This window comes from Epargyreus clarus, unplaced genomic scaffold, assembly GCF_041222505.1.
Source record: "Epargyreus clarus isolate Ecla_fem2 unplaced genomic scaffold, WU_Ecla_fem_2.2 ptg000027l, whole genome shotgun sequence".
Lineage (NCBI taxonomy): Eukaryota > Metazoa > Arthropoda > Insecta > Lepidoptera > Hesperiidae > Epargyreus > Epargyreus clarus.
In genome coordinates this window covers 13,740,537-13,768,486 of record NW_027332234.1, presented here as the reverse complement: position 1 = coordinate 13,768,486, position 27,950 = coordinate 13,740,537, and the positions used below count along the sequence as shown (strand labels likewise).

At 34.8% G+C, this 27,950-nt stretch overlaps 1 protein-coding gene across 1 annotated transcript in view; it reads right to left on the bottom strand.

Annotated features, from left to right (window-relative positions):
* Positions 1-12,411, bottom strand: part of Shaw (Shaker cognate w) — a 28,332-nt gene extending 15,921 nt beyond the window's left edge. The window contains exons 1-2 of the mRNA XM_073088823.1: positions 12,274-12,411; positions 10,476-10,686 (exon numbers count right to left, since the gene is read on the bottom strand). Coding sequence (XP_072944924.1) covers positions 10,476-10,684 — 209 coding nt within the window. The 5' untranslated portion in view covers positions 10,685-10,686; positions 12,274-12,411. The remainder of the gene's footprint in view (positions 1-10,475; positions 10,687-12,273) is intronic.
* Between the last annotated feature and the right edge of the window lie 15,539 nt (positions 12,412-27,950).

Below are 27,950 nucleotides of genomic sequence, written 5' to 3'. Positions count from 1 at the left end.
AATAAGTTATTACGGAACAAAAGAAGCCCTCCTTTTTCACGTGACACTGACGTTAACGGGAACTTCAAGGTACCCACATTAAGTACTTTAAAGATTTTCAAATGCACTAGAATAATAATTTAGACGGAGGAAAAGACGTGGTTCTTAGAACAGATTTTTGTAAGGTAGAGTCAGTATGATACGATCAGGAAGGAACAACCACCACATCAATTTCTAGCGTGAAACAGTAATGTATTTAAGTGGAATGGTGTGGATGGTGGCTGAATTGCATATGACGCGATTACCTTGGTCTTCAGAAATGTCAATGCAACTGTACTTTAGGCATAAACAAGTAATATTCTATATAGAGTTCATCACAAATATCCATGACGGCAGTGACCATCTACCATCAGGTAGATTGCAAACTACAACACTCCAATATTATACTTAAAAAGAATGATAAGAAAATTAGATGGTAACAAATTAATTTGCATGTCTTGTTGTCACAACACCGATTTCCGTAAACAAAGACATTTGGGACGCGAACACGCACACCAATTTATCAACGTTAAAAGACAAAAGATAAAACATTTCTATCTTTGTAAAACGACACATTGTACCTCTTTCTTTACTATGATTAAACTAACCTTTTTCCTATAATATTCTACTACAATAAAATTGAAGGTGTTAGAACCCTTTGTGGTTCGACTTCGGCGGCACCACCTCCATACCTATTTCTACCTAGTAACAGCAGCTAGTAACAGCAATAAAGCGCTACTGTGGTTGGTGTTGTGGTCCGGTTTGAAGGGTGTGGTAAGCGATATATTTTTCTAAGGCATTCCAGCTATGTCATTAAGAGCAGCGGCGCATCTGTGGCCAACGTCAGGCAGGAATATACACCCATCTGGAGTTGATTACAGTTGTCCATGGGCGGCAGTAGCCACTTACCACCAGGTAGACTGCATGCTCATCTGCTACTCCAATATTATAAAAAATAATATATTTAGTAACTTAAGGATCTATCCTTTATCCACGTTTTGAAATCGCGTGACAACCTGACAATGACCTGGACACGTCATGACATGTTATTGATTCTGTTTAAGGTTCTTGTCTTATTAAACGATTTAAACGAATGATATCAACGCTCATTAGTGATGAATAAGGAATCATATACCTGCTACAGTCTGTAATTTGACAATATAGGCAGGCCAAAAATGACAAAATTGGTTAACACTGTGATTTAGTGATTATCACTAACTAGTGTAAAACATTTATTTTCGCTACTACAATAAAACACCCGACCACATTTTGAATCTCACAGAAAAAAAAAATACAAAAATGTCGTTAAACAAACGCTATGTATAAAAGCGTACTATAAACTGAGTGATTATTTGACTGACAAAACGATGTGGTCAGAATTAGCTCCAGCTCCACATGTACCATTACGATAAGTTGACATTGTAAAAAACATTTTCTTTTAAAAGATGTGTGTTATGGAGTTTCTTTCGCCGCTTCTTCTCCATAACGAAACACCTTGTGAAGTGGTGGTAGTTGTATTGACATTCAAAAAGTGCTCTGTAAAGAACCTATTTTGAATAAAAAAAAATGATTTGATTTGATTTGATTTATTAAGAACTTTATTATAACATGAAAATTGGTATAAAAGGCGGACTTAATGCTAGAAGAATTCTCTACCAGTCAACCTTGGAAAAGATTCAAAAAAAGAAGAAAGAATTCAAAAGAAAGAGTCAAAGATTGCAAGTAGATTGAAAATTAATAAATCACTCTCTCAATTTAGGTCTATTGTTTCATATGTAACGAATTCTCCTAGCGCTTGGCTGGTTATTTTATAATGCAGCCTGAAGACAAGCCCATCTGAGAAGTAACTGCAGCCCATTTATATTAAAAGGCTGATGGATGGATGAATGGATATCTGAAACTGATTCCAAATTCGGTTTACGATAGAACAACTGGTGTTCTACTTGAAATAGTTTCACTGCTTATTCACGGCATATTTTTTTGCGGTAGTTTTTCTTGTAGTTCCGGAAGTATATTTAAATAATATGTAGATTGGTATTTAATATTCATTCCGTATATAAAAGTTACATACACCTGAGGCACAAATAAATAAACATGAGAAAGCAAATATAGTGGTTATTCTACGGTCTGCTTTAATAGTTATTTCAGGATAATGTTTTTCAAGTGTATGTAGGTACGTATGTCTCATTCTTTGGTACGCCCTACAGTTCAAATGGGTTGATGGATTTTATTATTATGACTTTTTTATAATTTACGAGTAGCAGATGAGCATGCTGTCCACCTGATGGTAAGGCTACTGCCGCCTATGGACATCTGTTATCAATCCCAGATATTCCTACCTGCGCCACAGATTCGCCGCTATCCCTAAGGAAGAAGTTGGAACGCCTCGGAAAAGTATGAGGTATCGTTGTATTCGTTTAAATTGTGGGATTATCATAGGCTACCTTACTTCCATTTACAGAAAAAATTAGCAGCCCGGTCTTTAGTTTTTTTTTTGTATAGAAAATACTTAGTTTTACTATTTTCATAATTCTTTCATATCTTTTGATCAGACAGTGGCCTTAAAGATTCAGAATGCGATAGAATATTGACAGCTTTATGAATTGCTAACGAGGTACAAGGTCGGCGTTCTATTGTCGGGTCGTACGTCATTATTATTTTGTACTGGTACTTGAACTTAAGTAGGTTGAATACTTCGATCGGCGTATATATTCGCCCTTTATACGACACTTGGAGCAAGGTTTTTAGGTTGCTTCAGGGTCTCCTATTCATAGATGTCAGTAGGAGCTTTACTGTAGTGGAAATTGCAAATGTGCTGCAACTCAGCTGATATTAAGTGCCCATTAACATGTTAGCCGTCAACCCACTACTGTCCGTGTCCACTACTGTGTCGGTAGGCACGGATGTCCTGTCAGGGTGAAGGCCTTAAACGGGCGCAAGTAATCATAACCAGTAACACAAGCTCATTTGCGTTTTCAAATGATTTAATAAATGTAACAAAAATACGGCTACTTGGGTCGTTAAACCTTTACAGGAAAAAGACGTAAAGACTACCTTCTATGACGTTAAATAAATATTTTTATAAGCGTTTTCCTCAATCCTTCTACGAGTATATTTCTATTGAAACGATATTACGTACCCAAACCACCCTTCTGGATATATGAATGTTTAATGGTATATTATATTGCTACATGTCATTTCTTTTGATGTTTTCTTATTTTACCTGTATTAATACAAGGTTTTATTATCACCATTTCATAGTTTCATAATTCTTTATTGCATAAATATGGTATTACATAGGATGTTGTACAATTTATAAAGTCCAAACATATTTCACCGGGTAAGGTATGCAATTTTAAGTTCTAGGTTAGATGCTAAGTATTAATCAATTTACATACAATTTTGAATAGCAAACAATTATTACGAAACTAATAAATATGCAAATAATTCATGTCAGAAAATGGAATACGGTATAGCAGTTATGTCAATTATAAATATTTATGTCAATATTACATATCATGTCAAATTATACACTCAATTAATTGTTAAACGAGATTATAATGATTGTTACTAACGCTTCCTTAATTATTATTAACGCTTTAAAAATTCGGTTAAAGAGTAGTAACAATACGTTAGCAACCAATTTTTTTTTCCTAAACAATGTATATGCGTGTATATGTATTGTTACAATATACATATGAGTAATACAATAACCTTGAAAACAATAAATGAAATAAAAAAAGTAATAACAGTAAAAAATAACAGGTAAGTTTAATAGTACCCAGTATAAATAACAACTTAAGAATTCAATTACGGAGCGATTTACATACAAAAATTTGTTCTAGACCTCCAATTGTCTCACATAAATCGTTCCCTACGTAATGTAATTTAGTAGACCCATTATAGTAATCTTCCTCAAATATTATCCTACTATGTACCCTAATGTAACTCATTTGGAATTGCGGGCACCATTTATTTTTCTCCCCGATCCCGTATAGAATTGCCGAATTAATTGCTTTGATATGGGTACGATCGGGTAAGTTCGGACACTTTCGGCTTTTGTCGGTTTTAGGTTGTGCACAAATTAGAGTGATTTTCACGAATTTGTAACTATGTAATTTTGGTATCCATCCATCAGCCTTTAAAAGTCCGCTGCTGGATATAGGCCTCCCCTAATCTGCGCCATTCCGACCAGCCTTGAGCAGTCTAAATCTGGTGGTTACCCGCCGTCCGCTTCAGGTCATCAGTCCACCTGGTCGGGGGGCGTCCTGTACTCCTTTTGCCGAGACGTGGTCTCCATTCGAGGACCTTCCTACCGGTTTACCCCTACCCCAATATTATGATATATGAAGCTCTTCTGTGTTCTATTTTGAATTATGTAGTAAGGTAGAGAAAGTTATCCGAATTGTAATTTCATTACAACTGAGTTTTAATTTATAACAAACTGTTTGTATCCAGCGATCTCTTATTGCCCAACGTGGTACACTATGACCCTGGTGATCGAAGAGCTAACAAGTGTCGAACAGTGGGACAGTAATGGATGACATAATCTTACACACATTAGAGCCATAAAAATACATTTTATTTGCAGCCAAATACAGCATTCCATTACAACCCATCGCTCGCATCTATCAAAACCTTAACCCGCAATTGATCAATGTCATTGGGCCTTTCCGACCCTGTTTGAAGGGTCTGCAACATGCTCGGGTCGGTTTAACCCTAACTTTATGCATAATATTGTTCGAGCCCTGTAATCTTACGATTACGTATTGAAACTTTGCCCTAAATTTATGTTTGTATCAATTTGTGGTAATTTTCTAACTGTTGGGTCCCTTTGAAACCAATTGCAGAAAATTGTTTGAAGTTTATAAACTTCAGTAATAGCTTTATCTTGTTTAATATGTATTTGGATTATAAGCAGATAAACGTAGATATTATGCAGTTGGATCTTAGACTAAATAGACTATATATAAAGTTACTAGTATTTTATTATAAATAAACTAGCTGACCCGGTAAACGTCGTGTTGCCATATAAATAAAAAAAATTTAAGGGTGAACCACCCTTATAACTTGGGGTATGAAAGTTAAATAGTAGCCGATCTCAGACCTATTGAATATGCGTATAAAATTTGGTGAAAATCGGTAAAGCCGTTTCGGAGGAGTACGGTAACTAACATTGTGACACGAGAATTTTATGTATAAGATTTAATTATAAGTCCAAACAAGGCAAATGTTCAGAACCGTCAAGATATGTGTTAGTTGTTTTTTAATTAGGAAACTGAAACATTGAGATAGATAATATCTATTTGTTGATTATATATTTACGATCTGCATGTTAGAGCGATTACCATACCGATCTGACAGGCTGTAGGTTCCGAATTCGATTCCTGGGATGGTCGAGAATTGAACCTCGACACCTTCGCATTGCAGCATTGTATAAAAATCGCTTAGCTAATAATAAATCTATTTATGTCATCAGTGACGTATAAATTTGTAGCTACTAAATGATGTATAAACTTACCTACATACTCAGTAATTTTGTGTTAACAAGAATTCCAGCATAGCTTGCATTCCTATCAATAAATTCCATTCCAATGTATGGAAAATATATGGAAAACGGTTGAATGTAAATTTACGTACAGGAATAAAGTATATGTAAATGGGCATAAGAGCTTTTTTGTGTTCGAATGTCGCGAAATAAACCTTAGACATTATTGAGAACGGATTTAGAAACAGTTTTATTGATTTTACAATTTCCCTTCATTCTATAAGTCCAGTGCTGGACCTTGACTTGATTTAGACAAGGGTTCTTACTTGTATAGGGATCCTATGTAAATTATAGGAGGGATTATATTAAAAGTGTAGTTATATTGAAGGTAGAACATGTGGTTTCACTCCATAGGCACCACCGCCATACCTATTTCTATCTAATAATAGCAGGGTTAAGCTCTGCTGTGTTCCGCTTTGTGCTTGTTTGAAGGGTGTGGCATTCGAGGCGTTTCATCATAGTCCTCATGGGCAGCGGCGCATCTGTCCTTGGATAGGACTCTTGTCTTATCTGGGGTAAATAATATATGTGCATGAATAGTAGTAGCCACTTACAATCAGATGGACTGCATGCTCGTTTTCTATGATATGATTTTTACCACGCTTTTATTAGCTTGGGTTGTATCTATGTTCGTATGTATGTATGTAACGGAATCTTTGAACTCGATTTTTGTCCAGTTTGAACAGTCCGATTAATTTAAGATTTTGAAAAATTATCAAGAACCGATGATGATACACGATTTTAATAATTTTATCCCATTTTCCTCATCAGGATCGTCAGGAATCAGGATTAACGATTTTCCTTGTGCGATTTTAGCGTGGTTTTTAGTTGCTAAACTATAACTATTCTTAAATAAAGTACATACAAACATACGCTCGAGAAACATTACCCTCCAAAATTCGGTGATAAATCACAAATCACAAATGCAAACAGCACAAACGCCATAACAAACTCTGGGAATTAATAAAACTTCCACCGACATGACATTATTATTATATTCCTGCTTCTATAATGAATTAATTAGTATGCAAATAACGTTACTCAATAAATTAAAGGGAATTTTCGAAAGCAACTCTGTAATGTTTTCCTAACACTTTAAGCTTAAACGAAGTTCGGCTTTTACTTTTTCTTGCCGTCAGTCATCGCCAAATTTCACGTTTTATATAAAACGAGCTATGCCCCGCGGTTCTACTTGCGTTTTAATAAATAATAATGCTTAAATTTAGTTACTTGGCAGGTTTATAAGTTATTTTTTACTGTGCGTATCCCTAATTATTTTTCTTAGGCACAAGTAGCCTAAGTTACTTCATAAATGCTAGCTAACTGTGAAAGTTTCACCAAAATCGATGCAGCCGTTATTAAAATAAGTCGGAAGAAATAGACAACAAACAAAAGTTTTAAAAGTATTTTATGAGTATTCTGATGCTCATATGCATTTAATAAAATAATGTCATTTCCACATTACAAACAGACACTTTAATTTATTTATAAAGAAATACAACCCACGGGCGTGGTGAAACGTGTTATTTATGTACGCATAATTCTTTAGTGAATAATATATGAACTTTGCGCAGGGTAAGGAAGTTGAAAAAGGGTTGTGAAGATGGTAAGTTTTCGTCAAAACTCCGAACAATAAAAACTAACATAAATTGAATAAGAATACTTATGTCAACTACCACATAACATTATTATAAATTTCGCATTCCATCTTCTTTTTACCCGACTGCCAAGGAAGGGTTATGTTTTTCGCGCGTATCTTGTATGTTTGTCTTTCTTTATTTGATCCGATCTAACAAACGGCTGGATGAATTTCAACAGTTAAAATGTCATTATATTTGTCTCAACGACCCGAGTGTCCTTAGATAGGTGTTAGTAAAAAAAAATCAAAATGGCGGATTTCTGGCGCGAAATAGTAACACATTTAAAAAAAAAAGTTAACCGAACCTATCGAGTAGGGTATCAAATGAAAGGAAATTAAACTTAAATTATAAAAACATATTTGTATATATATAAAACAGAAAGGTGACTGACTGACTGACTAACTAAATGACTTTTTCATTTTTCAGAAATCAACGTACAGCCTAAACCAAGGACCTCACAGTTCAGAAATTTTGCACACAGGTTCTCTATATAGCTTGAATAAGTACTAAGAAAGGCCTTTTGGAAATTCTACCCTTAAGAGGGTAAAATAGGGGAAAACAGTTTTTTTGAAATCCATTAATTTTAAAGCAACTACTATAAAATTTTGTATTTGGCTTTCTGGATAGGAACAAGGACGCACTTATTTATCCCCCTCCGAAAAATCAACCCCGTAGAGGGTAAAATATAGGGTTAAAAGTTCATTTGAACAATCGTCAATTTTGAAGCAAACACTATGACATGTTGTATCAGGCTTGTTGGATAAAAATCATGAAATGCTACCTCTAACGAGGTAAAATAATGACCGAAACTTTGATTTACTGAAGTTATATATTTTATAGACCGTAAATAGTGAATTTTTTCGCAAAATAGTAACACGTTTTAAAAAAGTTAACCAAACCTATCGAGTAGGGTGTCAAAATAAAGGAAATTTAGAGGAGATTACACATACATTATATAATATATCTTATATATAAAATTCTCGTGTTAGTTACCGTACTCCTCCGAAACGGCTTCACCGATTTTCACCAAATTTTATATACATATTCAGTAGGTCTGAGAATCGGCCACTATCTTTGTTTTTTACACCTAAGTGATAAGGGTTGTTCATCCTTAACATTTTTTTATTTATATGGCAACACAACGTTTGCCGGGTCAGCTAGTACATATATACTCGTATATACACATCGAGATGACTGTCTGACTAAATGAGAGAGTTGCTGTGCCAGAGATCAACGCAAAGGGAAACCGCTGAACTTAAGCGTGCTGGAATTTTACACATAGGTTCTTTATATAGCGTAAATGAACACTACGAGGATAAAATAGGATAATATTGTTTGAACATCCTTTGTTTTTGAAGCAGACACCTACTATGAAACTTTGTATTTGGCTTTCTGGATAAAAATAATGAAATGCCTATTTCACTGCTTTTGGAAATTCTACTTCAGCCTTTTTGGTGCAGTCGGGTTTTTTATTTTTTAAATTAATTACTTGTTTCATAATATAGGAGTAACAGTCGAGCTTGTAGTCCACCTGATGGTAGCAGTAGCTACTGCTCATGGACATCTGTAATCAACTCCAGACAGGATTAGATATTCCTACCTGAGATCGATACCCCTGAGGACTAAGCTGGAACGCCTCGAAAAGTATGTCACCCTTAACATACCCTTCAAACCAGAACACAGCAGCGCTTAACGCTATATATATAATGCTCCTATAAATATATACATAATGAGCCAGGAATAGGTGTGGCGCTGGTGCCGCCGGAGACGAACCACAAAAGGTTTAACCACTAACATGAGATTAGAACACTGGAATCCCAAGCCAACACTCCTAGATAATAGCCACAGGAATCCAAAAAACATCTAAATATATATAACTCAAAGGTGACTGACTGACGTAGTGTTATATCAACGCACAACCCAAACCACTGGACGGATCGAGCTGAAATTTGGCATGCAGGTAGATGTTATGACGTAGGCATCCGCTAAGAAAGGATTTTGATCAATACTACCCCCAAAGGGAATAAAATAGGGGATGAAAATATTACTTCGTTACGCGAGCGAAGCCGCGGACATAAGCTCGTTTAAAATAAACCGTACAATATTAATTAAGTGATTTGATGAACCTATTGTTAGTTTAACCTTTTTCCTCTAAAGTTACGAACGATAGAATTGTTCATAGGGCAAATATTTGTATAAGAATCTATTTCTATTCGCATGGAAATTGGGATCCTTTACCAATCTCCAATTGCTTACTCAGTGAGAAAGTTTAAATGAGATCAGAATGTTTTGTAAACGGTTCTACCTTGTGGTTTGCTAGCGGTATGAAAATAACAATAGCGTTATATAAGTAGTAGTGTTTGTATTACTGTTTACTTTTGTATCACTGTTTTGTTTTTTTATCTGACTACAAAGGTGTGTTTTTCTACTGTAAGTGTGTCTCTTTCTTTATACGTCCTGCAGTCCAAATGGCTTGAAATGTGAGGTGTCGTTTGGCTCAGGCTCAGGACTCAGGCTATATTTTAAGCAGTCTGCTTTTTGTATGTTTTTATGATAAATCTCTAATAGACATGAGAAGAAGTATGTACAAAGTATAAAGAAATCTCTATTTTCTCATAAATCTCTCTTTTGGTTGGTGAGTTCTTAAAATCCTGTATTTTTTGTGAATAAAACTTGTTCACGTTATTCCCAAAAAATATGATATAATCGAGATATATAAGACGAGTATCTTATATTCTGGCCAATTAACTGCGGATAACTTTGTCAGGAATGAGAAACAACTTAAACTACGTATACTAAGATTACTAAGTACCTAAGCTTTTTCAAGTAGTCCTTGATTTATCGTAGTAAACTTTTATCTCCGTCCTGAGGGTTTCTTGAGTGGTCTTCCTTGAGGGTAAAGTACAGATCAAAGTTTTTCGTGGGCAGTTTTCGAATGTGATAAGTTCCGGAGATTTAGATGTATTCTACATGATTTTCGGGCAAGAAAAATTAAGTTATAACATTTTTTTTAACTTATTACAAACAAAATTCAAAAATTAATTATCACTTGCTTTATCGGCGAAGGAACCTGCATACCTGAGAGAAAATTCTCAAGGGCATGGGAAGTCCAGCTAAACGTACTTGACCAGCGCGGTGGATTATAGCTTTATATTTTTCATTCTAAGAGGAGACCCGTGCCCAGAGGTACAGTAATGGATTGACGACAACGGTTACTATTGCGACGAACTCAGTGTGTACAAAAAGACAAGTGATCTGATCAGATGTACCTGTAATAGTTGAGAACCTGGGCAAAGACCCCAGGATGCCGGTCGAAGAAGTACTCGTTGAGCACGGGGTCGTAGTTGGCGAGCGCCTCCGTCAACCTGGACAGCCGGGTCGCCGGGATCTTCTTCAGCGTCGCCTTGTACGTCTCGTGGCGGATGCCACCCACGTTGAGAACCACGCGGTTCTCCGCATCCATGTTGAGGAGATTCATTTCTGTGGAGACATTGTCTGTTAAAGATCGGTGAAGGTGAAGAAAGGTTAAGGTGAAAGAGGAAGACTTGGTAGTGTGGTCATTCTGACTGATACTGATCAATTGGAAACAGTCTTTTCCCTTGGTGATATTAAGAAAAGTTCATCATTATTAAAAACGAATCGTTTTACCTCATACTTAAGACACATTTAAGTTGTCTCACAAATTACTTCTGGTATTTTTTATCGAAAGTAATAAGTTTGACAGATAAAAAATAATATAAAACATTTATGACAAACTCTTTCATACTATCCACATAATGTGTGTAACTTGTAACTACACATCACAAAAATATTAGCCGAGGTTTGTCACAGACGCATTATGATGTATGAGACTTCTGTTATGACATTAATCTAAAAACAAAAGACATATGACCCTAACTGACCTGGACTGAAGTAGTACTTAAAGTTTGTTTTCCGAAGTTCTTTTAGCAGTTCCTTTGAAGAAACTACGGGGCATTATTTGGCTTCCACAAGCGAACTACCTAACACCTCTGTTATAGAATTTATTTGAAAAAAATAGTCAGGACCCTAAGTGAAGTAAAGGTGTAGTTCAAAGTTCCTTCTCAACCGTCTTTTAGCAGTTTCTTTGGAGAAACTGCTGAACATTTTTCATCTACTTGAGGCAGATAATTACCTACCTAAGGAAATAGATTTACCTAAAGGAACGAAAAATAAATCGACACTAAATCATGCATTATTAGCATTTAAGATTTTTGTAATCACTTGTTACAGTGTCGTTTTAAAACAGTAACAGAAACATTAAATGTGAAACCCCTTCCAGTAATTACATTTATTAGTCGTCCCAACACATCATAAACTTTTAAGATCGTGCCGAACGTTCCCACGTGCTAATGGCAGAATTTGTTTAATTTGCCTTCAAATAATTTTGTATTGCCATCATAAAATTTAACGATGTTTTCGCTACATTTAATAAAGCGTGTTAGGATGAGAAAGTTTTAATAAGGATAATTTGAGTGAATAAAATAAATACATTGCTTAATTAAGCTTAAATAACTATGATTTTGATAATTGATATTTCGATAACTCTTATTCTTGTTAAACTTTTTTACTTGCAAACGTTTTTATAATTAGACCAATTTGGTTCATATTTTGTGTATGAGCGAGTGTGGAAAATTCGTCGCTAATTTCAACGTGAAATTTGTGAAAGCGAATTTTATTTCTAAATTTAACAGCAGTCATATTTTATAGACTGCTACAGTTTCTATTTTTGCCAATTTATTGACAAAGCATTCTTCTGAAGCGCATATAACCCCATAGCTCGTTAAGATCTTAATAAAAATGTACTGTACAGATTGAAGCAACGCTGAGCCCGGTTGGTTTGGATGGGTATTTCGTATTTTGAAGATCAAGACAAGTAGTCTGACGGTTGTTAATTTGTCTTACGTCTTATGGGTGATTTGAGACATGGGTTCGTTTCTTTCTCCACGATTCGTAGTAATGATGAGCGATGGAGTGCGCCTTAGGCGTCCACCACTCGTGACAAGAGATTCCGTTCCTTAAAAAAAAGATTGCAATCTGGGAACTTACTCGCAGAATCTCCTCTTTATCGCAGAAGAAACACAGCGCTACGGTGACCGGCTCTGGCCGCGTCTCCACATAACTTCTATATAGTCATCTTCTAGCCTGTTCTGTTTCTCCTGCCGTGACATCGCTGGTAGGCTGCCGTTTTATCCTGGAACAAGGAAACAGACTGTTATTGATATATTTATTTTCGTTTGACTATTTATGAAAAGTATTGTTAACATAACAAAAAAATAAATTCTAAGGGCCACTACTTGTAAGAAGTGTCAGAATTACGTTTCTAATTGAAACTTTAGACGCAATTTTGGTATAAACTCACGTACTAGTCCATAAATAGAGTACGTTGTCTCTGATATACTATTAGAAACTGTAGTAGCTTTATATAAATTTACCTAACATTAGACTTTAATTTCACTGTAGTCTCTAGCTACACACTACAGACCACATAGAATAAGAAATATTTATTCTATTCATGATCGACAAATCTGTCAATTAACAAAATTGTAGGCAAATAATTTTGAAGTTTTATCAGTGCGTATAACAAAACATTGTCAAGTCTTGATTTTTTAAAAATAACGGTCCAGTTTAATTTTTCATAAGGAATGTTATTATTTATGCTTCAACTGATTATCAGAATACAAAAACAAAACTTTTTTCATTTCCAACAGCATCATGGCTAAACAAAGCGTTTTCCGACCTATTGAGCGGCACTCTCTTGTGTATTTGACCTCTGACCTTTGTAATATATTTAAATGTTCTACATCTGTTGCGAGATGGTCGATCATCATTAATCTCATTTATCGGAACGTCTCTCGTGTCCAAAGATTTTGCTTAACGCTGATTTTATTTTCTGTCGTATCATTCAATCTACTGATAATATGTGACATATTAAATGCTTGTGCAAACATCGCAATATCTTTTACGTAAAAAAATGTAATCTACAGTAGAATTAGGTACGTTTAATAAGTGATTATTCATGAAAAACTGCATAGGGGTGTTTTTAATGATAAGTGCTTACAAAGAAGTAACAGGATTCAGCATTTATTTTATATATGTAAGAAGCAATAGAGTACATATCTCCATAGTAAGTGGACACTGTTTCCCACGACCTTTGTAACTAACTTCGTTTAGAACAGGCGTCATAGCTAAAGTGCACAATAGACACGTTAGGACACTTGAAGAAAATATAGTATTACCGTTAAATACAAAGCTTAAGCGCGACCATACTAAATGTAAACATAACGTTAGGGAGACACTTTCAATACACAACAAAGGGGCTTTGCCAGCGAACAGTAATTAGTGGGACAATCCACACATTCCGGAATAATCTAATAATCCTTGGCGCAGCGTAGCGGTATCGGTTCCCGCGGTGATCGTGTTAGCCACGTCGATTGAACAGTTAGTTGGAAACTTAGTTATGCATAATAATATGTAGCTGAAATTTGCGATGCTCATTGGCTTATGTGGATTGTAACTAATTTGTAAACTTAAGTAACTTCAGACGAGACTGTGTGCTGGATGGGTGATCGTTGGTCGCTGAATCTCTCATGATTTTGCTTAAATGAGCTCGTTAAGCCACGAGCGCTGGTCTGAGATGAAATAAGGTATTAAATGTTGTCCAAGACATTCGACGAGATTTAGTCACTAATCTATACTGCTCTTCATCAATTAACATGGCTTTGTTAAAGCCTTTTAGCCAAATGTAGGAAGACATGATTTGTAACTCCATATATAACTGATTTTACATAAAGCCTAACAGATGCATTATTACATTTGAGGACCATTTCCAGAAGATCTAGGAACTATGGTTCATACGAAGGTCAGCCTTTCCGCCGAAACGTAGAACTGATTCATACTTGAAATAGGTTTGGCAGAGGTACCTCTCTGATTGACTTTTAGTTTATTTCACATAAGAACAAGAAAATCCATTTGTATCGGTTGATAAATTCCGAAATCGATCCGGAAAAATGTAATAGAATATCAGTCCTATCATTAACATCTCATGGTCATTTACCATATTCACTTATAATCAAAGACTATTTTTCGTCCCTGATGTTAACGAGCGCCTCCCTCGACGCGGTAACTATTGATTGTTCATTCTAAATTCACTTTTATGTTACTCGTTTATCGTTAAAAGTTTATCCATACAGTTCCCTTTAAGCGCTTTTCCTCTCGTGCGCGTTTACGCCCGGACGCGTGTCCTGCTCTCACGCATGCCACTTACATCCTATTGTGTCATACACACAGGCATACGGGTCGCAAAGACACTTTGGCAAGGTTATTCATGTGTGAATGTGGCACGCGCGTGCGGGCGTAGAAACTCGCGACACGAAAGCGCATTTAGTATGAGTTTTTACAAAAATGACTATTTTGGTATTTGTTTACGTATTTGCACATACATTTCTAATCAGCGCTCCTAGCGGACTGTATCAGAACTGATTGGAAGTGTATGGGAAATATGTAAATAAATACATAAACAGTCATTTTTCCAAAAACGTAAAAACTCATACTACACTTAGTACAGTTCGTCTTTATGGAAATGAGTTGTGACGAGCGTTCAGTACATTTAGTGCTAAATTATCTTTAAGACATAATGATATACTGTACTTAGTATACATTTTCTTACTTGCTTCTGTTTTTTTCCTCGGTCCTTATAGCAACAGATATTTAATAGAACACATAAACTTTTTACAGAATTCCTACTTCAACCAGTTTGTGCTTTATCGATGCAGTGTTGATATGTGTTTCTATCTAGAAGTTATGGCAAAGTAGGGAAACTTATAAAAAACTACGATATGATATTTAAGGGTAGCAATGAATATGTGAGTGACTTGACTTACTCGTATTTGGAGTGTCCCGTAGACATTTTTGGGTTAAAACACCTCAAAGTTTCAGTAATCACCAATATACCATGACCCATCTTCTATAGAATAAAAAGTGTTCCTAAAAAGTACCTATTTATGGACCGGAAAATAATAATTGTGACCTGATTGATGCAGTAGAAATAAAACTCTTAACTTGATTATCTTTAGAAGATTGAAGAAATAGACAGGCGATCGAAATCGAATCTAAGAAATGCGAATTCCTTCGACAGCCAAACGAATCAAACGAACTAGCAAATTGCTAAGGTTTTAACTGATCGACGCTACGTTAAGTAGGTTGTCGCTCTGTCAGTTGGTTGCGGCGTTGCCATGGCAACAGAACCAAACAACCCGTTCAAGGTGAAGGCGGTTACGTAATACCATTGTGGATGATTTAAATTTTTTATTCTAGGTCTTGGTCGTGATACTGGAATCATAAAATAATGACGGCGTACTGGCATTGGCACTTCTCAAGGTCGCATGGATGAAAATGTGGCAGATCATAAGTTCAATGCTGGTATACTATGGCATTTGAAGAGTTAGCGTTCCGTTGTTTTTTACTACTACTAACTTTATTATTTCTTAGAACCTAACGATAAATTATAGACATCTAAATTGTATAACCATAACAAATACCTTCCCAGAAGGTGGTGAATCCAAACGAGTTAAGATTTCTTCTAGTTTAGATTAAAATATTATTTAAATCAGATTTAGAAATTTGACTCCTATTTGTCTCTTAGGTTTTGAAATTCTGATTAATTCAAAAAGTTTTATTTTAGGAAATATTTTTCATCACTTTCGTTTCTAAATGCGTGCACTTAAATGTTATTTCTGTTGTTTCGTTTTATTTTGAAACCTAAATTGATACAACGGTAGCAACAACAGCTTGGTCTTATTAGCCTGTCAATATCAGAGGCATTCAGATAGCAATACAATGGAAGTTAGCCACAAAGCTGTCGATATGTATATATTAGTTACAGTTTAATTAAATGTTTCTGTCTTATGCAATATTGGGGATATTGCTGTGAATGGCACATTTCTAGAAGCAAGGAAGATCTAGGAATTTCTGATTAAATTGGTATCCAAAGTAACAGAATAACAGCTATGTTTCCAAAAATAAGTAGAAACAATGCAATGTTACCTTCCAAACATTTCATATGTAAAAGTAATGATAGCCTAGCAATATGAACCCTTTTTATTGTAAGAGGAGATTAGTCTCAGCAGTGGGACTATAAAACTGGTGATGATGATCCTCTATATTATAATTTCAATTAATAAAGATGATGATGTGAGGCATGCATCACGTAGTAGATTCAGTCATAAATTTCCTGGAATAGCCTGTTTAGTATAAAAATTGTTCTTTAATAGAAAAACTGGAAAATGTTTAAGAATACGTAATACCATTATTTATGATAAGAGTGACACATCTTTAATCAATAATCCTGGGAGGATTATTATCATTAACTTACTTGTTTTTTCAAACGTTTTATGGAACTTGTTATGACTCTTGAAGCACATGATCATCCAGCCAGTATCTCCTAAATGATCAGTACTTCCGGCATTAAATCGAATATTTCATCATACCTTTAAATGACGACCATTGAGACCAGTGAGACGTTACTCACTTAAAATGTTTACCTTACGTCCTTGAGACGACAAATAAATGTGATGTTGATGCTATCGCATTGAACCCACGAAGTATTCCATAATTGATATCTACCATGAAATTCACGGGATTTTGTTGACATTGTTGTATAATTGTTTTTTTTTTTTCTATATTGAGTTTTGTTATTGTGTCTTCGGTGACCGTCGTTAGCGATGGTCAACTACCATCGACTTTCGCCGCTTTTAGTTAGTGACTGGCACTGTCTGTCATGGTGGTAGGTTTTCTATTAGTTTCCTAACTTCAGGATATCTTATTGCGCCATTAGCAGAATGATTAGCAGAACCGAACGCTTTTTAAATTACTTAGACCATTAAACCACTTATTTACGTCTTAATAGGCCGATCAATAATCGTTTAAACATACAAATATCATACAGTACAGTACCACCCGATATTTATAATGTTGTTTAGCGACCTTTTTATTTACTTTTGTAATTGTACATTGTCTTAAATCATTTGGACCTTTTTCTTTCTAGGTTTATTATTTAGGTAAAAAGGGCTTATCCAGAGGTACGATATCATTCCGTTGGCGTGTCACACAATTTAGCAAAGGGCGTCCGCGTTGTTTATTTTATCACCGCCGCTATCCTTCCCTAAATCCTTGAGGATCCGTGGATTCTTTATGCTGACAATTCTCTTACGTGGAAAATATTTTTACTAAAAAGACGTTGGGATTTTGCAAAAGTTCCGAAAACTAGACTAGTTGGGTTTGTTTGGAAAAATGTATGTTTTGTTTTCTTTGTTGCTAATTTGAATATTTTGGTAATATACACAATAACACAAAAAGTGTCTGTAACAATGTTAAAGCTAGATAACTTTGTCATTAAAAATATTAGCTTTATCTAATTTTAGCAGTAAATTTATCTATTAGTAGTCTAATCTTTGAAGCGTATGAATTCATTGTGATATTCATTCTAATATCGAGAAGGGATCGTGCATTTTATAAATATCAGATTTCTTTCTATATATTTCTCCAAGGATAAACTCAGTATCAGGTCCACTCTATATGAAAGTGTGATTACCTCCCATGGACATTTGCAACCAACTCCAAATTGAATTCAAGTCACATCTAACATTCATCTTATCTGAGACGTTTTCTTACACAGACAATTATGTTGTCATGCTTTATACCTATAAGTATATCCGTAAATTAAAAAGTAAGTCTATGCTTTACCACACCCTTCATAGCAGAACGCAGCAGTGCTTGATGCTTCTATTATACGGCACGTACTCCGAAAATCTAAGCATGAAGAATTCCACCATCTTTAAAGTTGACATAACAATTTACAATCCGCTGTCGACATTTTAACACGTATGCTCCTTAAGTTACGAGTAACGTATTTATTTTGGGTTCGGAGAATGTTTGTTTGGGAACAGTAATATTTATTCTGCCTTCAATGTCCTGTCTCTGTTTGTTTGTATACGCATAATTAACAACAAATAACGAACTGCCTATACGCAGTGTGTCACAAATTTTCCTTAATATTTCTACTTTATTACAAAATCTGCTAGTAACATTTTGTATAGCTTTCTTTTCTAAAACACGTTCTTTTTTTCCTACTCTTTGTTTTGTTCATTTCGTTTTATTTTTCTACTACATTTTCTATTACAATTAATTAAGAAGCATCTACAGTGTTTGGTTTCAATATTGTTTTGATGATAGAATATACATTATTCGACATAAATAATGGCTATATGTCTCTCTATATGAACTCTTTGGGACCGTTCGAATATTAATTCCGCTTTTCCTTAAGTTTTCCGGTAAAACATTTTTTTCTAATCAAACAATCCCTAAATAAAAGGCCCAACAAAATTCACCCCAAAAATGAGGCCAAAAAATTAATTATTCCGATAAAGAGCTTTTATAATGAATTTTTAATTTCCATCCTATCTTGGTAACTTGAATAATTGATACACCACAAGTCTTAAGGCTATCTTCAATGAATAAAGGGAGATGATTAATCTTTCTTAGAAATATCACAAAGGTAGCCTGACCTCTTTATAAGGTTCGTAATTCACAAGTTTAAATACCTTTCCAAGAAGCGGAACTACATCTTTTATATCTTAACGTTCTTATGTTCTTTACAGTTTGCTGGTCTCTTTTATTTATTGTGTATGGTATCTTGTATGTATTTTGTATTTTATCAGAAGTATATTTATTTGCGACATTGATGCCTACAAAAGTAGATTTGAACATCTATTCCAAATTGTGGCACAATCATTATGGCACTATTTATTAATTTGTGTCTATGGTGAAGAAGCTGCTATTAGCTGTAGGGAAGTTAGGTAATCTTCAAAGTAATGTCTACTGATTATCTAATCGCTTATTATTTAAAAGTTTCTAGGAGCACTAGAGGAGGTGTAGGAGTTACTGGAAGGGCTAATCTGGAGAATTTAGACTCGGTTCAAGCATCAGGTTAAATTTAAATAAAAACTTTTTTAAATTTAAATTTCTGTTTTTAATGAGGTGAAAATTGAAATTACAATAAATATGAAATGCAGAAAGAAAAGTTTGACTTGTCCTGAAATAGATGATAATTTTCAAATGGCTGAATATTCGATCGGAACAGTCATCAATAGCATTATTTCTTACAAAGATCAGTTTCAAGCAGTCAAGCAAGAGCTACTGTAATGAAACCTATACGAGAGCTACGATGCCGCAGGCACAAACTATAACGTTTAAAGTGATAAAACCCACATTTGCCGTCAAGGTAAAAAACGAGCAGCAAAATAGTATAGCTAAACAAAACCTCAATTGCAATCTGAAACTTCATTCAGTGGAAGTATGAAGTTCTTTCTTCGCTCACTTCAAGTACGTGATAGCTCAAGTAAATGAGTTCGGGAAAGGTCATTCCGCATTTTATTACGAACTTTTTCCATTAACAAGTTGCAACTATCTTTTTTCTCTTGAGATGCTGTTACAAATTTTGTTGTGGAGTTTCAATTAGGTAGTGGAGTGTTGAAATTATTTCTTAATATCGTGTTAATGGTGTTAGTCTCATAATTTACTGGCAATTTACTATGATAATAGATTTGGCTTAAGTATATTATGCATATTAATACGATTATGGTGGTAATTGATGCATATAGACATTTGCAATGAATTCCTAATAGGATTAAAGTCCAGCCAGAGGTACATACAAATGTGGTGCTTAATGAATAAGGATAAATTGAAACGTCTCGTATGTCTCCCTAACGACACAATACAAACTGGAACCCAGCAGCACTTAACATTACTGTTTTAGGACTAACAGGTGTAGCGGTGGTGTTTCTGGAGTTCAATTGCAAAGGTTTCTATATTTATTCTTCTACCACATTGAATTTTGAAGAGTTCTGCCCACATAATACAAACTGGAATCCAGCAACGCTGAACATTACTATTTTAGGAAGAAAAGGTTTAGCGGTGGTGTTTCTAGAGTTCAACTGCAAATGTTTCTACCATTTTTATTCTTCTACCACATTTAATCTTGAAGAGTTCTGTTACGTATCTGTAGCTCACGGTGACCACGTAAAAAGGAAGATTGCTTGCTTCTTTTCTACTGCGAATACATAATAATCTGTCCTTAAATACATTGTACTGTCTCATACATAGAATCTGCATACGAAATGCGGAAGTATTACCAAGTTTAGGGGCGCTACAAGATACCTACAGGAAGCTTGCGGACCTTTCATCCCTGGCATCATTTCCAAATATTCGCCTCAGCAATGTCCCGGTACAATACGGTTACCGTTTCATATCGCTCCCTGAGGTGGCACAAAATATGTCATCTCTATCTTTATGAGCATTCAGTAAAAAAGATTCACCTCCTGAGAGTCATTTAGGGTCTCAAATCTTACTAAGTTTGTGAGGATGGTTTGTTACTCTTTCACGCAAAAACTACTGATAGGATTTGGGTGAGATGACACATAAATAGTTCATGACTTGGATTAGCAAATAAGATATTTTTGCCATTAACAAGGACCATGCAGGTGAAGCCGTGGGCAATTTTATATTTGTACAGGTGTAAATTTATATTCAAGTATAGTTAAAGTTGATTCTAGTTGATAACAAGTGATAGAGTTAGCAAAAACTGTCTCTGAAATCACAAATGGATGGATAGTATTAATTGTAAAGGTACGACATCATTAAAAAGTAGAAAATATTTCAATTAATTTCCTCAGAAAATGTAACACACCGCACCACATCGCGACTTATATAATACGCACGTTACATAATCAGGATTTCGTAACGCAAAATGAAAATGAAATACTTATCTGTGCTAGGATAGCACTAATTTGTGGATAACATTTCATAATGTATTCTCTTTTAAACACGCGTAATGGAACTAAAAACTACATAAACCGAGTAGGAGTGTGGTCAGAAACCCAATTCCAAATGAATTGCAAATCTAAATATGAGCTTTTCGGCATGTGATATAATTACTTCTGAAAATAATTTGATATTAAACAGCTCCAAATTCAAAGTTTGGACCTAAAATAAATTACTTTGAAACTTTATTTTCGCTACAAGTGTATACAATTTCAATTCAGTAAAGGATAATGTTTTACTGTTATCTACATTGTAAAACGAGAGTTATTACTTTAATGTATGAAAACCTAGAAAAATATTACTAGATATATTATTTCGTCGGCAACTGGCTGGGCATGGGTCTCCTCATAAAGAGAGAGGAGGATTTCAATATATCCACCGCCCATAGGAATTAGTAGATTCAGTAACTAACTGTATTTTAAAGTGTATTATTATTATTACGTTAACTAATACTCGTATTACTATTTATCTTAAATTTAGTAAAACCGGCTGCCGTTTCTTAAACTTGAAAGTTTTCACAAATAATTTTCTCTTCCATCAGAGTTTTTAGAGAAATTAGCAACCGAAATTTTTGCCCAGAAATTAGTTGAGATATTAAACAGGCGGCGAATGTCGAGCAAAATGCGGGTCTAATTATAACAGTTCTGTAAAATTTGGTCTAAAACGCTCCAAAATTCGGAGTTAGCGAGATCAAATCGGGTTAATTCTCGCTATAGTCCACCCGGAGGCTAAAACGGAGATTTCGTATTAAAATTTTAATAGTATATATGGCTTTATATAAAGAAAGCTAGGTAGGTACTTAAGGTTACAAGTAGACTGTCAATCTTTCTGGCTTGAAGGACCATAAAGATATCGGGGACACCTTTTGATAGTTGTGAAATGATAAAAGTTTTGAAAGAAATTAAGTTTATTGCGTGATAATATGATTGTATGAATGATAATATGAGTACACTTGCTAATTTGTCTTGTTTTGTACGCGTCACGTAGTGCACTAAACGCGTCACGATGTGCAGTCAAAGACAGTACACTCTCTGTAGTAGACATTTTGAAACGTCGGCTAATGATGATAGTTGTGACCCGTGTGGCGGAGTGGTCACCAAATCGGTCTAATGCGCAAAGAACTCCTGGTTCGTTCCCGGCCAGACAAAATATCTAAATGATGGATTTGATTGTTATTATTGCGGCAACATTAAACAACAGAGCATTAGGTGAAACTGTTGATGGTGATTCAGCGCTTTGCATTGTACTATCTTCTTGATACACAGATTCTGTGTCGCATCTAACACATTTTTAGAACTGCCTGCTGCTGCTATAATATTTGAGTTTGTGGCAGAAGATGGGCTAAATTAGAAAAACTTTTGAAGACCGAACAACATAGAAACAAAATCCAATCCTATTTGGAACTGATTATAATTATCAGTACACGTATACTTGCGTTTGTTATTTTAATTTCATAAAATGTCTATAAATTTTTAGAACAAAAAGTAATCGACCGCGTGGGATAAGATCTAGATACCAATTCCTCGGCCTTGCTCTTATATTTCATCTTGAATAAATTTATTCGCACGGACAGTATCATGAACAAAGAAATGAATAACAAAGCCGAGAAAAGGAACAATGCCCTGCCCATACTTTGAATAAATTGTAACAAAGAAAGGATTTTATTTGGTTTTACCACGCAACTTTATTTATGCGGTTGGAACATAAGTTCCTAGTTTCCGTATGAGGTTTGTTACGTGACTGGAAATTGTAGGAAATGTTGTTGATATCTACATCTATCGTAGTTCTTAAACTGCTTTTTGCTTAGTTGTTTGTGGTCGTTTAAAGAAATCAGCCTTATGGGATGCCGACGTTTTGGAAAGTAGTCCTCATGGGCCTAAAGGGTTTATTTTGTTTCTTATATCTTCCATGACGTCATTCCGTCGATCACTTAGGACCATACGATAAAATGATAAATAGCGCTTCTTTTTTATTTTTACATATTGTTGCATATATTTTTTTTTTATAATCTGATCTATTATGAGCCATTGTGGAATGGAGAAAGTGAGCATTTGTGACCGCACAGGACTCCTATGAGGTTTAACGACTATTTAATAGGCACTCGGCACGGAAGAGCATAATATGAAGTTTAACCAACTAAACTAACTATTAGGTCAACCAACTTTACGTAATACGGGGTAACGTTTACCTTTGCCGTTATTTAGTAAATCAGTTATTATGATCCGTACCCTTAGTATGAGTTTCTACGTTTTTACAAAAATGACTTTTGTGTTTGTTTACGTATATCTTATACATTTCCAATCAGTTCTGATACAGCCCGCTGGGGGCGCTGATTGGAAATGTATAGGCAAATACGTAAACAAATACAAAAATAGTCATTTTTGTAAAAACGTAAAACTCATACTAATGGTACTATACTGTTATTAGGATTACGAGGCTATAGGTCTAGACAGTTACAACACTATAATGCCTGTTTATTCACAAAGTTCCCATTAGAATACGTATGAGGTCTCGAAGGGTATCTATTAAAAAATCAAGAACAAAACATAAACAAAGAACCCTAACCAATCAATCTGTTCTACTATTACGACAGCCTTACAAACAATCTGATAGGCGATTTCTGGAAATGAAACCTTATTATACATTCATAAGCTCATAATGAACTGGCTCAATACAAAAGTAATACTCTAAAAAACAAAACAGCGCTATTTGCTTCCATTCGTAAATGTTCATTGCTATCTATTTTTTCGTCCCAATCCGGCCAGATGGCAGAGGTTTAGTGTGGCCAAGTAATGTATTGTTTTGGGAATGGTCCAGATAGTGGAACGAGATACTAAATTTTCATTTTACTTTTGTGAATGTTTACAGAGCAAGTGATTTTGTTTACAAACGCAATTTGGCACTGTTGCCATTTTTTTGTATTTAACTTGAAAGACAACGACATTTGTTTATGAAAATTACACTGAGAGTGATTTGCGATTTTGTTTTTGAAGATGACTTGTTAATCTGTGCCAAATTCAATTATGATATTTTGCATGTAATATATACATTCGAATTGGTTACATTATAAATTTGACCGCTTTGGGGATTATTAGCTCAATTCGAAAATATAACGTTCTACACTGAAATCCAACTTCAACGATACCAATTAACTGACGATTAACGCGACATCTGTTATTGATTATATTTTTTATCACTCAAATACCCTTCAGTCATACTACATATATATATGTACATATATTGCATATAAGATAATCAATAATTACTTAACGCCAATATAAATAACTAAATAAATAAAAGTTACAGGAATATCCTTTTCTAACTGTATTATATGCTATCCCTACAAAGATGCCTCAGCACCATATTTTTATTTACAATAAGATTAATATAATAATAAGGAAAATGTCAAGTTGACAGGATGTTTGGTATGTGTTAATATATAAATAAGGAAAATCACGAACTTAATCTTCTGCCCATTTTGCCGTGGCATCGGTGCCACGCCTATTTTTCTATATTTTGCAATAGTGTTAGGTATATACATGATTTTCCTTGTAGTTTCTTTTCCATAATAGAGCTACGATGTAGTTTGCGTGTCGTAAGAGGCGACTAACAGGGAAAGCCCCCTGTATAGCATAGGAGTAGCAGACGAGAATGCAGTCCAACTGATGGTGACTGCCGCCTATGAACATCTGTAATCAATCTCCGATAAGATTAGTTTTCTACCTAAGATCAGCCTCAGCAGCACCGCTACCCCTGAGGACTAAGCTGGAATGCCTCGGGAAGTATGTCTCACTGAATTGTTTGATGAACAGAACAGAACAGATGTTATTTCAATTTGAAAATCATAATTAATTAAAAATAAGATAATCATAATCGTAAGATTATATTTATTTTTCATTTCTTCTTAAAACACGGGTAACAGGAAATTTTCTTAACCTGAGACGAAAGTTAAAAGGTAATTTTACGAAAAGTTAGAATAATTTACAGATGAACTTTTTCACTCAAATACTTTTATAAGCGAGATAAGCAGATTGGAAACGCTTATTAGAGATAAAATATTAAATATTAGTCTCAATTCGGTTTGAGAAGGAATTAAGGAACCACTCAAATCACAGCGAGATGTGATAAGCGTTTCTTTTAGTGCTAAAAACATTACTTAGCTTAAGGGGCTTTTTGTACCGAATTCTAGTAGCGAATTTCCATACTTAACTGGAAAAGAATATTGCATAGGTACTCTAAAAATGTTGATAGTACCTAACGTTGAATGCCTTTGAGTTTTTGTAAAGACTAAATTGGGATCCGATCTCTATACGGCTACAAAAGCCCAATATCGCATACCTGAATCTCATTGACGGTAACTAACCTGGAAATAATATGGCAAGATCACATATTCTGAAACTTGTTGAAAGTGACTTAGCGTTGACATTTTATTTTTATTTTTTTAAAGACTAAATTGGAACACCATATCTACACCATACACCTACACCATATCTACTACATAGTACTCGTACTATGCACATACAAAGTCAATCTTTAAAAACTAATTTATATATATAGAACCTCGATGCCTAACCTTTTTGTCTAATTTTAACTAAATTGGAACGCCTCATCTAAATACGAATAATGAGAGCAAGTAGCTTCGTTTAACGATGAATTTGGTAATTTTATTGGGTCTAGGTGTTTCTTTGATTATCTTTCTGTGTGTGTCAACGTCCAAGATATTACTCTAAAGGTCCATAAATGTACAAATTGTTCATTTATATTTTATCCGGTCTCCGTGAAACAAGGTTAGCGCCAAAAGCTCTTACAGGGATGGTTTTCTTGTAATCACATTATCATTCTGGGAGGTAATCTATGTCGGATAAAAATTACACCACCCGTAATCCCCCGGGAAAGAGGAAAAGGAGTCGTAAATATAACCATTTTGTGGGGGCCGGTTCCCTTTTACGCCCTTAGCTTGAGAGCCTTGTTGAAAAAAGGTGCACTACTTATTGGAAAATAAATTAGGGTATACCAGCTTGTACCGCATATTAATTTGCTTTTTTTACAACTTTTTGACTAAATTGGATGAAAAATTTTGAGTAAAGGATGAAATTATTTTTTTAATATTATTCAAATATTGTTATGAGTATGTATATCTAAACTAAGGTCGGAAGTCAACACATGATTTTGTGATGACGATTTTGTGATGACGATACAACTATAAAATTACGATAAATAATCATATTCAAAGATTTTATAAAATTTACGATAAACTTCGTAGTTATGTACTACAATGTAGTTTTATGCAAATTACGGATGTTTTACAAAAGATAATGATCTTTTTGTTCAGATGGTAAGTTAATGAAATATATTTATCTGTACTTAAATCATTAGTACTGAATCAAAACAATCGATATTTTTGTATAATTACAGTTTTTAAATAGAAAAGGTAACAATTTCATATTTTTTACACATAGCTCTTGGGCTTTTATGGGAGAACTCATTCAACAGAGCAGATGTTTGAGGCGATTTTTATTCGATTACTCGACGGTGCTAAGTATAATGGCGTTGGGATTTGGTTATTAAGGCGTGAAATCTGATATAGAGCTTTCATTTGGATTAAGATTTTTTAATAACCTTGGGAAGATAAAAATGTTACTGGATGTGTAATATTTAAAAAATTAAGATTAAAGCTAATCAAAGCTAGATAATAATCCTAACAATATCATAGACTTTTCATTTTTTATTAGCTTAGGTGGTAGTTTTGTGTTGGGGTTTCAATTTTACTCAGTGATGTAAAGTTGCTGAAAGATCGTAGAGCCAATATGATTTGAACGGCGATGTATCTCTGCAACACCTACTGATCGGCTTTAGGTGGCACCCATCCTATCTAAAAGGTTCTATCTTTGAAGTTAGTAGAATGCTTTGTGGTTCGACTCCGGCGGGACTACCGCCATACTACAACATACTTTTTCAAGGCGTTCAAGCTTAGTCCTCAGGAGTAGCGGCGCATCCACAGGTGCATCTGTGGCAGACCTCAAGAAGGAATATCTAATCCTATCTGAGTTTGATTACAGATGTCCATGGGCGGCAGTGACCACTTCATAAACGTGAATGGACTGCAAGCCCGTTTACTATTTCAGTCTCATACAAATATCTCTTTTCATGAAACCTGTTCTATAAAATCTTACCCCCTATATCCATATCCTGTATCATACAATTAATCTGAGAGTAAATTAAATTTTAATTATCTTTCAAATGACATTAACACCAAATCTTTTCACGGTCGGTTTATAATAATCGTTTGATGACAACTTGACTGGAGGGCGGGTTATTGGATTTAAGGGTTGTCACGCATGAGAGGGGTCAAGTGTTATTGTAATCTTATTGGTAATTTGATTTGGTGAACCCTTTCGAGGCAAAAAATGGCAAATTGATGAAATCCAACTTAACTTCTTTTTATAATATAGGAGTAGCAGACGAGCAAGCAATCACCTGATGGTAAGTGGCTACTGACGCTCATGGACGTCTGTAATCAACCTCAGATAAGATTAGACATTCCTATCCAAGGTCGGCCACAGATGCGCCACTAACCCTGAGGACTACGCTGGAACGCCTCGGAAAAGTATGTCACCCTTATCACACCTTTCAAACCAGAACATAGCAGCTTTTAACACTGTTATGGTTAGGCATAAATAAGTGTGGCGGTGGTGCCAGTGGAGTCGAACCACAAAGATTTCTTACCACCTTTAATAAACTTCCATCTTTTTAAGAAGGACACAAACATGCAGTTACTTGATGGTAAGTCATTACCGACCGTGGACCTCTTTAATGAACTCAAGTATAATTGAAGTGCTGTCCTGAGA